Here is a 12,773-nt window from a genome sequence, read left to right as displayed (position 1 = left end):
ATTGGTCAGAGTATTGAGTACAGGAGTTGTGAGGTCATGTTGTGTCTGTACAGAACATTGTTGGAATATTGTGCACAATTCCGGTCTCCTTCCTATCAGAAAGATGTTGTCAAACTTGAAAGGATTCAGAAAAGATTTACAAAGATGTGGCCAGGGTTCGAGGATTTGAGCTATTGGGAGAGGTTGAATAAGCTAGGGCTGTTTTCCCTGGAGCGTCGGAGGCTGAGGGGTGACCTTATGGAGGTTTACGAAATCATGAGGGGCATGGATAGAATAAATAGACAAAGTCTTTTCCTGGGGTGGGGGGGTGGAGTCCAGAACTAGAGGGCATGGGTTTAGGGTGAGGGGGGGAAAGATATAAAAGAGACCTAAGGGGCAACCTTTTCACACAGAGGGTGGTACGTGTATGGAATGAGCTGCCAGAGGAAGTGGGAGGGTTTGGATGAATAGGGAGGGTTTGGAGGGATATGGGCCAGGTGCTGGCAGGTGGGACTAGATTGGGTTGGGATATCTGGTCGGCATGGATGAGTTGGACTGAGGATCTGTTTCTGTGCTGTATGTCTCTGTGACTCCATGACTCTCCTTAGAACTCAAACCCTCTAGTCTCAGTAACATTCTTGTAAATCTTTTTTGCATCCTTTCCAATTTATTATATCCTTCTCATAACAGGGTGACCAGAATTGTATGCAGTATTCTAACTGTAGCCTCAGCAATATCTTGTCCAGCCACAACATAACGTCCCAACTCCTGCGCTTAATGCTCTGACCAATGAAAGCAAGCTTGCCAAACATCATCTTTACTACTCTGGGTACCTGTGACAACACTTTCAAGGAACTATGTACCTGTACCTCTAAGTCTCTCTATTCGACAAGAGTATCCACAGCCCTGTTCAAGTCCTGCCCTGGCTTGTCTTACCATGCAACATCACGTATTTGTTGAAATTACTCTCCATCTGCCATTCCTCATTCACTGGCCCAGTTGAGCAAGATCATATTGTCCTCTTGGATAAGCCTTATTTACTGTCCACTATTCCAATTTTAGTGTAATCCACAAATTTACTAATTGTGCCTCTTATATAAATGATTTGGATGAGAATATAGATGATGAACAACAGTGAAACCAGCATCAATCCTCGCAGCACAGGCATCCAGCCCAAAAAAGCAACAGTCTACTACCACCCTCTATCTCCTACCATCAAGCCAATCGTGTATCCAATTTGTTAGCTCTCCCTGGATTCCACGTAACCTAACCTTACTAACCAGTCTACCATCCAGAACCATGTTGAAGGCCTTGCTAAAGTCCACCACGCTGCCTTCACCTAACTTCTTGGTCACCTTTTGAAAAAAAATTCAGTCAAGTGAGACACGATTTCACATGCATAAAGCCATGCTGACATTCCTAATCAATCCTTGCCCTTCCAAATGCACATAGACACTGTCTCAGAATCACCTCCAATCTACCCACCACTGATATCAGACTCAATTGTCTGTAGTTCCCTTGCCTTTCCTTGTAGCCTTTCTTAAATAATGGCACATTAGCCACCCTCCAGTCTTCCAGCATCTCAACTGTAGCTGTAGAAATTCAACCGTTTAATAAGCTCAAGACAGAAATTGACAGATTTCAATTTTATAGTGATATTAAGGGATATGGGACTAGCACAGGAACAAAGTGTTCAGGTAGACAATCAGCCACAATCTAGAACGGAGTAGCAGGCTCAAAAGGTTGAATGGCCCACTTCTGCTCCTATATCCTTAAATGTAACCCACTTAAGGCACTGTTAGGGCAATAGGATTTAAACATGGCGAGCATCCAAATGACAGAATAGTGCTCTGTAACATACCCATGCTGCATCTCTCAGTAGTGGTTTCCTAAATGAATTGAAGAAAATCTTTACAGCAGAAGTTTTAACATCTTAATTTTGGTTACAACAAACAGGAAACAGTGTCATTAAAAGTTTGAGTGATGGGGTATAAAAAAATTGAACATAAAAGTCCAATTGCTGACAGACAAGTGAAAACAGAAAAGCTGAACTTACTTCAGACAGCATTTCTGGACAGACAGACAGAGAGAGACAGAGAAGAGGGAGAGGGGAGAGAGAGAGAGAGAGAGAGAGAGAGAGAGAGAGAGAGAGAGAGAGAGAGAGAGAGAGAGAGAGAGAGAGAGAGCAAGGAGAGAAGAGAGCGAGCGAGAGTGCGAGCAAGCGAGAAGATGAAAGACGCTTTTTGTTCTCTTTACATACCTTCCATTTGCCTTCCACTGACTTGATAGTCTGATCAATGTAATAGCACATGGAAACCATTACCATGGCATCATAAGGAGAATGCTGTAACAAAACAGAACCAAATAATCCACCTTTTAGGCTACATGACATCACTAAAGTGTTTTTGTTTTAAATACTACTGGAAAGAAAGGCATGCTGCTGAATTTTGTTATTGTTTATACATCAGAAGAATGCCAAATTTCAAACAATCACAACAGTATATGCCATGGGGAAAATGGTGCTATTTGGTTGGCAAGGCGACCCTGATTTGTCAAAGCATTGCCATGGAGAAAACAACAGGGATCCAAAGGCTTTTCAGGTAATTCAAAGAAGGTGCAAGGCATACACATGGTCCTTTTGATTGCAGATTTGGGATTGTTCAGCATGTGCTGTCCAACTGCAGAACTACATTTAACAGACATTTTGCAAGCTAGTTGAGTGCAGTCTGCCTTTTATGAACAGCCTGAGGAACTGATTGTTTGATTCAATCAGCCAAAATGATGCTCAATTCTCTGATAGAAACAGCAAGGCTGTGCATGAATTATGGTGCTGGTGTTATAAATGAACATAGTCATTTTTCAGAATATACATTCACAAAAATCTGGAAGTTTTCTGGTCATTAACAATCAGAACTGCCACCTGGGATTTGAATTCTTGTTTCTAGATCATTTGTCCTGACCTCTTAATTACCAACCTAACAACAAAATCTATATGCCAGTCATTTCAAAAGGAATGAATCTGTGAAGCTTTCTGTAATCTTTACCACCAAGTAGAGAGTGGGCAGCTGATACACGGGAAAACCAGCAGCAATGAGGTCCCCTCCAAGTTACAAATTATTCCAAGAGAGAAACACATCACAGCTCCTTCACTGCTAGAGGGTCAAAAATCAAACTTTCTTCCAAACAGCACTACTGATGTATTTTCACCTCAAATCGCAGCAGTCCACCACCAACTTCTCATTGAACCTTTTGGAACAAGCCATAAATATTTCCCCTTTAAAAAATATCTACATCAGATAAGTAGATGATTTTATTTTCTTTTTTTAAGAAGGAAAATGATCACTTAAGAGCGCATTCATGAGTAATCGCCATGGCACTGGCGGTAAGTGGTTTGGGAAGTTGGAAGAAATAGATCAAGCGCAGATGGGAGCAGTATTAAGAATAAATGGAGTAGGTTGCCTGTCCTGAGATCATCAATACAAATTCTAAAAAGGTGCTCTATCTCACTGTTGCAGGCTAATAGAACAAGTGATCTTGAAATGGAGATATATGCCAGAAGTCATGACTCAAGTCAGAATAAATGATAAAGTTAATATTCACAGTTAGTAATTTTGTTTAACCATTTATGTACAGCATGTAATACAGAACAATAGCTATCAGGCTGTTGCATAGCCATACATATGCCCGCAGTTTAACAATAACATTGCACAATGTAGATCATATTATTACCAGTTATTATGGACATCAGGAAATTGATTAAGAAGCAAATCTCAACAAAAACTAGTATTAGAATTACTACCAATATCTGGTCAGCACTGGAAGAGACACATTTCAGTGAAAAAGTCAAAACTGGCTGTTTAGTTTTATTTTTGGGAGGTAAGCAGTTAGATTTAGTTCTATGTTTGGAGTAAGATGTATGGATGGGACAGTCTACAATGAACAAGAAAAGGTAGAGGTGGTAATAAAGGTTTGAGGGGTGACCAGAGAGATGTGGTGGAACTTCACTGGGGCAATAATGGATCTAAACCAGATAAGATCAATAAGGAAGACAGTCAGTGTAAGAGAGATTTCACCTGAGCATGTATATGTGGGAAACAAAAATAGAATTTGCTGGAAAAGCTCAGCAGGTCTGGCAGCAACTGTGAGAAGAAATCAGAGTTAACATTTCAGGTCCAGGTGACCCTTCCTCAGAAGTCAGTGTTAGAACGTTTGCTCTTTCTACACATGACAAGGACTTAATTAATCATTGTTCATTATGATTGTTTACAGAAGGCAAACAATTACAGATTGTTTCTATTTTTAATGGGACCATTATAAAAGGCAACGTACTTAAGATTACACAAAATGGAGATTGGAAAAATACATAGAATATTTTCTTATCAAGTTTTGTTGGAAGTGGAAACTTGACTATCTTTGAGCAGCATAATCCATAAATTAGCCAATGATGGCTAATTCACAATACATCCATTGAGCCGTCTGATGTAATATTTTAACTTTAATACTTACCTATCATTACAACTTTTAAAAATTCTTTTGTGAAAATGTATTCACAGAATCCAAAACTGGCTTGCAAATAGAAGGCAAAGCATGATGGTGGAGGATTGTTTGTGATGGAAGCCTATGACCTGCTCTGTACCACATGGATTGGTGTTTGTTAAGTGCAGTAATGACCTTGATGTGAATGTAGGAGGTATAATTAAGTTTGCAGATGACATAGAAATTGGTGATGTTGGTGATAATGAAGGAGAATGATCTTAAACTAAAGTCTGATGTTGGTCAGCTGGGAGACCGTGCAGAGCAATAGCAGATGGAATTTAATCCTGATAAGTGGGAGTTGAAACATTTTAGAATGTCTAATAAAGGAAGGATATACGCAATGAATTGTAGGCTCCTAGGGAGTACTGAGGAACAAAGGGACCTTGGTGTACAAATTCACAGATCCCTGAAGGTGTCAGTACAGGGTGGTGAAGAAGGCATGCAGAATGTTTGTTTTCATTAGGTGCAGCATAGAATATAGGAACAAGTAGGTCTAGTTAGAACTTCATAAAATATCGGTCAAGATATAGATGAAATACTATAATTAGTTCTGGTTACCACACTATCAGAAGGATGTGTTTACAGTGGAGAGATTGCAAGGAAATTCACCAGGATGAGAAGTCTCAGGTATGAGGAGAGACTGAAAAGGCTGCATTTGTTTATCTTGCAACACAGGAGGCCAAGGGGGGATCTGATTGAGGTATACAAAAGTATGACAAGCGTAGATAGGGGAGATTGTGAGAATCTTTTTCCCTACTGCAGGTATGTCTAAAGGCATAAGTTTCAGGTGTGGAGTAAGTGATTTAGAGGAGATCCAAGAAAAACATTTTTCACCCAGCGGTTGGTAGAAATGTGGAATATGCTCCCTGAGATGGTGATGGAGGCGGGTACTCTTGAAACATTTAAGAAGCATCTGGACAAGCTCTTATAAAAGCCAAGGCAGTGGGGGCTACGGACTCAGTGAAGATAAATGGAATTAGTGTAACTTGATGTTTGTTGATTGGCATGGTGGACCAAAGGGCTTGTTCCTGTTCTGTCTGACTCAATGACAACAGTCCTTATCTCTAAGTGTGTAGTGATAAGAATCAAAAGGTGTTATCTTTCAGCTATAATGCGAAATAAACCAAGCATTAATCGTCTTTAATGCATGCCTGATAAGACCTTATTGAAATAGATTAAATAATTTTTTCTAACGGTTCTGGTTACCATTACCTGCTCAATAAACACAAAATTAACTAGGTTTCATTTTAAGGTGCAGTTTAAGACAGCTCTCAATGCAACAATTCCTGCATTAGTGTACAATTTTCTTCGATTTACTCACTTACATCACAATTTGAACCAAACGTTCCATTGGCGAAACTGAGGCAATTGTATGACTTGTCACCCCATCGTATAGTTGGGTTTCCAGTTAGTGCTGATAAACATATCTGAAAATAGTAAACAAAATTCAATTCAGACTGCTTCTTCATGCATACACAATATATCCAAATATTACTCATGTCAAGTTAATGTAAAGCATTCATTTTCAACAGAAGTGTTAGGGATATACTGATTTCACAGGGAAATGACAAGTAATCTAAGGCAACAAAAACAGGAGCACTGTAAAACAAGACAGTGTGGTGTCACCTAGGGAGCTATTAGGACAATTAATGAAAAAGCTAGGTCAAAAAAATTTGTCTTAAGGACCACCTTTAAGGAAAAATGTAAAGTGGGGAGATGGCCAAGTTTAAAGTAGAAATTCTAGAACGCGGAACTCAGGCTGCTGAAGGCATGGTCACTGATGAGAAAGCAATTAAAATCAGGGATTCAAGTGATCAGAATTAGAAGTGTGCACATATCTTGGAGGGGAGGGGGGCTGGAGATTACAGATTTTCATCATTTTTCATCTCTAAGATCCTTGTGGTCATCTATGATTTCTATTTCTATACCTGTTACACACACAGATTCCAAATATGATTTGGAGATTCGGTGTTGGACTGGGGTGTACAAAGTTAAAAATCACACAACACCAGGTTATAGTCCAACAGGTTTAATTGGAAGCACACTAGCTTTCGGAGCGACGTTCCTTCATCAGGTGATTGTGGAGGGCTCGATCATAACACAGAATTTATAGCAAAAATTTGCAGTGTGATGTAACTGAAATTATACATTGAAGAATTGATTGTCTGTTAAGTCTTTCATCTGTTAGAATACAATGATAGTTTCACTTCTTTCATGTGTAAATCACAAAACCCTTTTTTTTAAGTTGCATTCTCGGGTTAGCTGTTAACAATGGTGATAGCTAGACAATATATTGAAGGTGTTAGCCCCCTGTGTTCTCTGTCAATGACCTGATGTTTAGATTGATTCCAATCGAAAAAGTGAAATAACAGAGTTTTACATAAATTCATGCAGTTTTTGAGCTCAGAGTTCGACATGAATCTATGTGGTTTTTGAGCAAAGTGCAATGTAACTCTGAAAGTACCAAAAAAATTCACCACACACAATATATATGTGTGCATGTGGGTCTTTGTCTGTCTGTGTGTGTGTCTGTCTGGGGTGGGGGTTGTGAGTGTGAGTGTGTGTGTGTGTAGTGAGTGCAGAGTGTCTTAAGTCTGTGAAGGGGTGCATGTGTGGGAGTCTGTGTGTCTATAAGGGTGTGTGTGGGTGTCTGTGTGCGCGTCTGTGTGTATCTATGTCCGTGTGCGTGTGTGCGTGTGCGCGTGTGTGCGTGTGCGCGTGTGTGTAGTGAGTGCAGAGTGTCTTAAGTCTATGACTTAAGACCCAGAGGCATGGTACATTGGGGAAACTGAGCAAAGGCTACGACAACGGATGAATGGGCACTGCACAACAATCAACAGACAGGAGGGTTCCCTTCCAGTTGGGGAACACTTCAGTGGTCCAGGTTAATCAGCCTCGGACCTTCGGGTGACCATCCTCCAAGGTGGAGTTCGGGACAGGCAGCAGAGGAACGTGGCTGAGCAGAGGCTGATAGCTAAGTTCGGTACCCATAGGGAGGGCCTCAATCGGGACCTTGGGTTCATGTCACATTACAGGTGATCACCATTGCACTACACACACACACAGATATTCCTACAGACACACACACACACTCTCACATGCACACGGACACAGATACACACAGACGCGCACACAGACACCCACACACACCCTTATAGACACACAGACTCCCACACATGCACCCCTTCACAGACTTAAGACACTCTGCACTCACTACACACACACTCACACTCACAACCCCCACAGACAGACAAAGACCCACATGCACACATATATATTGTGTGTGGTGAATTTTTTTGGTACTTTCAGAGTTACATTGCACTTTGCTCAAAAACCACATAGATTCATGTCGAACTCTGAGCTCAAAAACTGCATGGATTTATGAAAAACTCTGTTATCTCACTTTTTAGATTAGAATCAATTTAAACATCAGGTCATAGACAGAGAACACAGGGGGCTAACACCTTCAACATATTGTCTAGCTATCACCATTGTTAACAGCTAACCTGAGAATGCAACTTTAAAAAAAAGGGTTTTGTGATTTACACATGAAAGAAGTGAAACTATCACTGTATTCTAACAGATGAAAGGCTTAACAGACAATCAATTCTTCAATGTATAATTTCAGTTACATCACACTGCAAACTTTTGCTATAAATTCTGTGTTACGATCGAGCCCTCCACAATCATCTGATGAAGGAGCGTCGTTCCGAAAGCTAGTGTGCTTCCAATTAAACCTGTTGGACTATAACCTGGTGTTGTGTGATTTTTAAGATTCCAAATAGTTCAGCCTGTTTTCATTTGGAAGCTCCATATAAAATTACAAGCATCACATCTATAGATAGTTTATCTACTCACTTGAGAATAGTCTTCAGGTGATGCAGGGGGACTGGTATCATCCAGTGAGAGTATGAACAAGGAACTCTGAATGTATTCCAGAATAGTCAGATTCTTCTGATCCAAGCTAATTAGATATTCCCGTACCTGCATCAAAATGTTAAAAAGAAAATTATCCTGGCAGAAATTGGTGTTTGAAAAATCCCCAACTCAAAATTGTCTGCCAAAAACAAACATAATGTTTTCTTTGTTTTTATTATTTCTGCCATTGTACAAACCAGGTACACTCAAAGCAAACCACTCAATAGAAAACCACTCCCCCTCCCACTCCACCAAGGACATGCAGGTCCTTGGACTCCTCCATCGCCAGACCATAGCAACACGACGGCTGGAGGAAGAGCGCCTCATCTTCCGCCTAGGAACCCTCCAACCACAAGGGATGAACTCAGATTTCTCCAGTTTCCTCATTTCCCCTCCCCCCACCTTGTCTCAGTCCCAACCCTCGAACTCAGCACCACCTTCCTAACCTGCAATCTTCTTCCTGACCTCTCCGCCCCCACCCCCACTCCAGCCTATCACCCTCACCTTAACCTCCTTCTACCTATTGCATTTCCAACGCCCCTCCCCCAAGTCCCTCTTCCCTACCTTTTATCTTAGCCTGCTGGACACACTTTCCTCATTCCTGAAGGGCTCATGCCCGAAACGTCGATTCTCCTGATCTTTGGATGCTGCCTGACCTGCTGTGCTTTTCCAGCAACACATTTTCAGCACTCAATAGAAAGTCAAGTCTCATTTGAGTTTTGCTTACATATAGGTCGGATTGCAATGCTTTGAATTTTAAAACACATAATTAAGTAATTACAGAGTGAAGGAAAATATATTTCTCTGTTCTGTCATGCATCTAAACCAAAGAATAAATTTTAGAGATATTTCACAGATGGTCAACACCAACTTGCCATATAAAAGATAATACTGAAAAGCTGCATGGCCAATCCCCTTTACATCACTAGACCCTGGTAACTGAACAGAGATTTTATTAATATATTTAAACTACGAGATAAATTTTAGCCTCTAATGATTGCTCAATTTTACAACAGAATAATACCTCACTAGATTGCACATTATCCTAAAACATGCAAAAATAATTCTTGCATGGGATGTCATTGGCAAGACTAACGTTTGTTGCTCACCCCTGACCTGAATGGCATGCTGGACTATTTCAAAGTTCTGTTCAGAGTTAACCACATGGAGTCTCATGCTGGCCAAAGCAGATAAGTACAGGTGATTTCCTTCCCTAAAGGACATTATTAAACCAGATTTTGTTTACCAAATGACAACTGACAATGGTTCCGTTGCTGCCATGAGATTAGTACTTAATTCCAGATGTTATTGAATTCAAATTTCACTGTCTGCCATTGTGTGACGTGAATGTAATCAAGTCTGAATCACTGGACTCCTATCCCAAAGACATTATTTTTATGCCACCACCATCTCCTCTTAAACAAATGTGTATACTGAAAAAAGAATCGAGTAGAAGCAGTGACACTCTAAACGTGCAGTGGCTCTACAATTAACATTCCATCCCAGAAAGTTAAAACAAATCAATCCTGACTCTTGTGCCATTCAAAGAACAAAGAAAAATTACAGCACAGGAATAGCCCTTTGGCCCTCCAAGCCTGCACCGATCCAGATCCTCTACCTAAACCTGTCACCTATCTTCTAAGGATTTGTATCCCTCTGCTCCCTGCCCATTCATGTATCTATCAGAAACATCTTAAATGACACTATTGTGCCTGCCTCTACCACCTCCGCTGGCAATGCATATTTAAATTTTCCATGTAATGAGCAGATAAATGCATACTTTGGATTATAGGAAGAAAGAACTCACTTGGGGAAGAAATCTGAGGCAACAACTCAAAACTGCTCTGAAATTTGTCACCTATTGGCAATTTCATGCAGGAAGGAAAGAAATGAGTCTCCTCGGAGGCTGAAGCTAAGGCACATTTCTAGGGTAGAGTCATGTGAGCTTTGTGCTGCCACTGGAATGCTTCATATTGACTGTCTATTATGAGCACCTTGATAGTTCACTACTTTTCACTTGAAATTATGTATCTTAGAGGTCAAATGCAAGAGGAAAGAGTCCAGTAAATGGCAAGATCCTTACAAGCGTTGAGACACAGACAGATCCAGGGGTACAAGTCTACAGTTCCTTGACAGTGGCAAGGCAAGTGGACAGGATGATAAATGATGGGGTGCAGCATGCTTGCCTTCATCGTTTGAGGCATTAAGTATCAGAGTTGGCAAGTCATGTTGTAACTGTATAAAGTTTGTGAGAAGATTTGTAGCTCGGGTGCTCGTTGTTGTGGTTCTATTCGCCGAGCTGGGAATTTGTGTTGCAGACGTTTCGCCCCCTGTTTAGGTGACATCCTCAGTGCTTGGGAGCCTCCTATGAAGCGCTTCTGTGATGTTTCCTCCGGCATTTATAGTGATTTGTATCTGCCGCTTCCAGTTGTCAGTTCCAATGTAGTGTACAAAATCCCATGCAAGGACTGCACAAAACACTACATAGGACAAACAGGAAGACAGCTAATGATCCGCATCCATGAACACCAACTAGCCACGAAACGACACAACCAGCTATCCTTAGTAGCCACACACTCAGATGACAAGCAACATGGGTATAGGACAAGCCAAACAGAGAACAGCCAGGGAATTCCTAAAGGCATGGCATTCATCCACAGATTCAATCAATAAGCACATCGACCTGGACCCAATATACCGGCCACTGCAGCGGACAGCTGGAACTGACAACTGGAAGCGGCAGATACAAATCACTAAAAATGCCAGAGGAAATATCACAGAAGCACTTCACAGGAGGCACCTAAGCACTGAGGAAGTCACCTAGACAGGGGACGAAACATCTGCAACACAAATTCCCAGCTCAGCGAACAGAACCACAACGGTAACTGTATAAAGCTTTAATTAGGCTACATTTGGAGTGTGCAGTTCTGGTCGCCACAATAAAGAAAGAATATGGTGGTTTTGAAGAAGTTGTAAGGAAGCTTACGAGGGTGCTGCCTGGAATGAAACATAAAAGCTATAAAGAGAAATTGTACAAATTGGATTGTTTTCACTAGAGCGGAGACTAGAGACAACCTGATAGAAGTATATAAAATTAGGAAAGATATGGATATGGTATTTAGTTAGAGTCTCTTTCCCCAGGTTGAAATATCAAACAGTGGACATAGGTTTAAGCTGAGAAGGGGAAAGTTTAAAAGGAGATATACAAGTAAAATCTTTGTTTTACATAGATGGTAGGCACATGGAACATGCTGCTGGGGAATTGGTAGCAGATACAAAAGCAACTTTCTGGGACATTTAAACAGACACATGAACAGGCTGGGAATAGAGAGACACGGACATGTGAAGGCAGATGGGATTAGTTTAGAATATCATGTTGGCCGAAAGGCTCGTCCCTGTGCTGTATGGATCTATGTCCTATTGGAGACTACTGCTTTTGAAAGAATACAGCAGTCAACCAGCTCAAATGGAGGCAAGCACGGAATTAGGTTGAGCATGTTTTAAGGTCCACATGCTAAACTTGTAACACATGCTAAATTCGTAACACAGGCATATCCAGAGGAAGGCAAGAGATGGGACAGCTGAAGATATCTCCACATAGCAACATTGACAATATAAATTGCCAGTTCTGCAGTAATCTGTGCTGTTCCCATACTTTTATCTTTAGTAACAATAGAATACACATAATACAATTAAATCACCTACAACTTAAAAGAGTCAGAGAGATGTACAGCATGGAAACAGACCCTTCAGTCCAACCTGTCCATGCCGACCAGATATCCCAACCCAATCTAGTCCCGCCTACCAGCACCCGACCCATATCCCTCCAAACCCTTCCTATTCATATACCCATCCAAATGCTTCTTAAATGTTGCAATTGTACCAGCCGCCACCACTTCCTCTGGCAGCTCATTCCATACACATATCACTCTATGTGTGAAAAAGTTGCCCCTTAGGTCTCTTTTATATCTTTCTCCTCTCACCCTAAACCTATGCCCTCTAGTTCTGGACTCCCCGACCCCAGGGAAAAGACTTTGTCTATTTATCCTATCCATGCCCCTCAATTTTGTAACCTCTATAAGGTTACCCCTCAGCCTCCGATGCTCCAGGGAAAACAGCCCCAGCCTGTTCAGCCTCTCCCTACAGCTCAAATCCTCCAACCCTGGCAACATCCTTGTAAACCTTTCTGAACCATTTCAAGCTTCACAACATCTTTCTGATAGGAAGGAGACCAGAACTGCACACAATACTCCAACAGTGGCCTAACCAATGCCCTGTACAGTCGCAACATGACCTCCCAACTCCTGTACTCAATACTCTGACCAATAAAAGAAAGCATA

The 12,773-nt window shown here is 41.2% G+C and overlaps 1 protein-coding gene across 5 annotated transcripts in view; it reads right to left on the bottom strand.

Moving 5' to 3' along the window:
* Positions 1-12,773, bottom strand: part of crot (carnitine O-octanoyltransferase) — an 87,018-nt gene that overhangs the window by 26,811 nt on the left and 47,434 nt on the right. For 4 of the 5 annotated variants that reach the window (XM_087987335.1, XM_087987336.1, XM_087987337.1 and 1 more), the window contains 3 exons: positions 8,374-8,499; positions 5,841-5,942; positions 2,240-2,323 (listed from right to left, as the gene is read on the bottom strand). In XM_087987335.1, coding sequence (XP_087843461.1) covers positions 2,240-2,323; positions 5,841-5,942; positions 8,374-8,499 — 312 coding nt within the window. The remainder of the gene's footprint in view (positions 1-2,239; positions 2,324-5,840; positions 5,943-8,373; positions 8,500-12,773) is intronic. The other variant, XM_087987338.1, reaches the window with a different exon arrangement.

The sequence above is a fragment of the Chiloscyllium plagiosum genome, unplaced genomic scaffold (genome assembly GCF_037043375.1).
Source record: "Chiloscyllium plagiosum isolate Xiang-an unplaced genomic scaffold, Cpla_swu_hap1 HiC_scaffold_5, whole genome shotgun sequence".
Classification (NCBI taxonomy): domain Eukaryota; kingdom Metazoa; phylum Chordata; class Chondrichthyes; order Orectolobiformes; family Hemiscylliidae; genus Chiloscyllium; species Chiloscyllium plagiosum.
The sequence above is the reverse complement of the archived record's forward strand: the minus strand, read 5'-3'. Positions and strand labels throughout refer to the sequence as shown.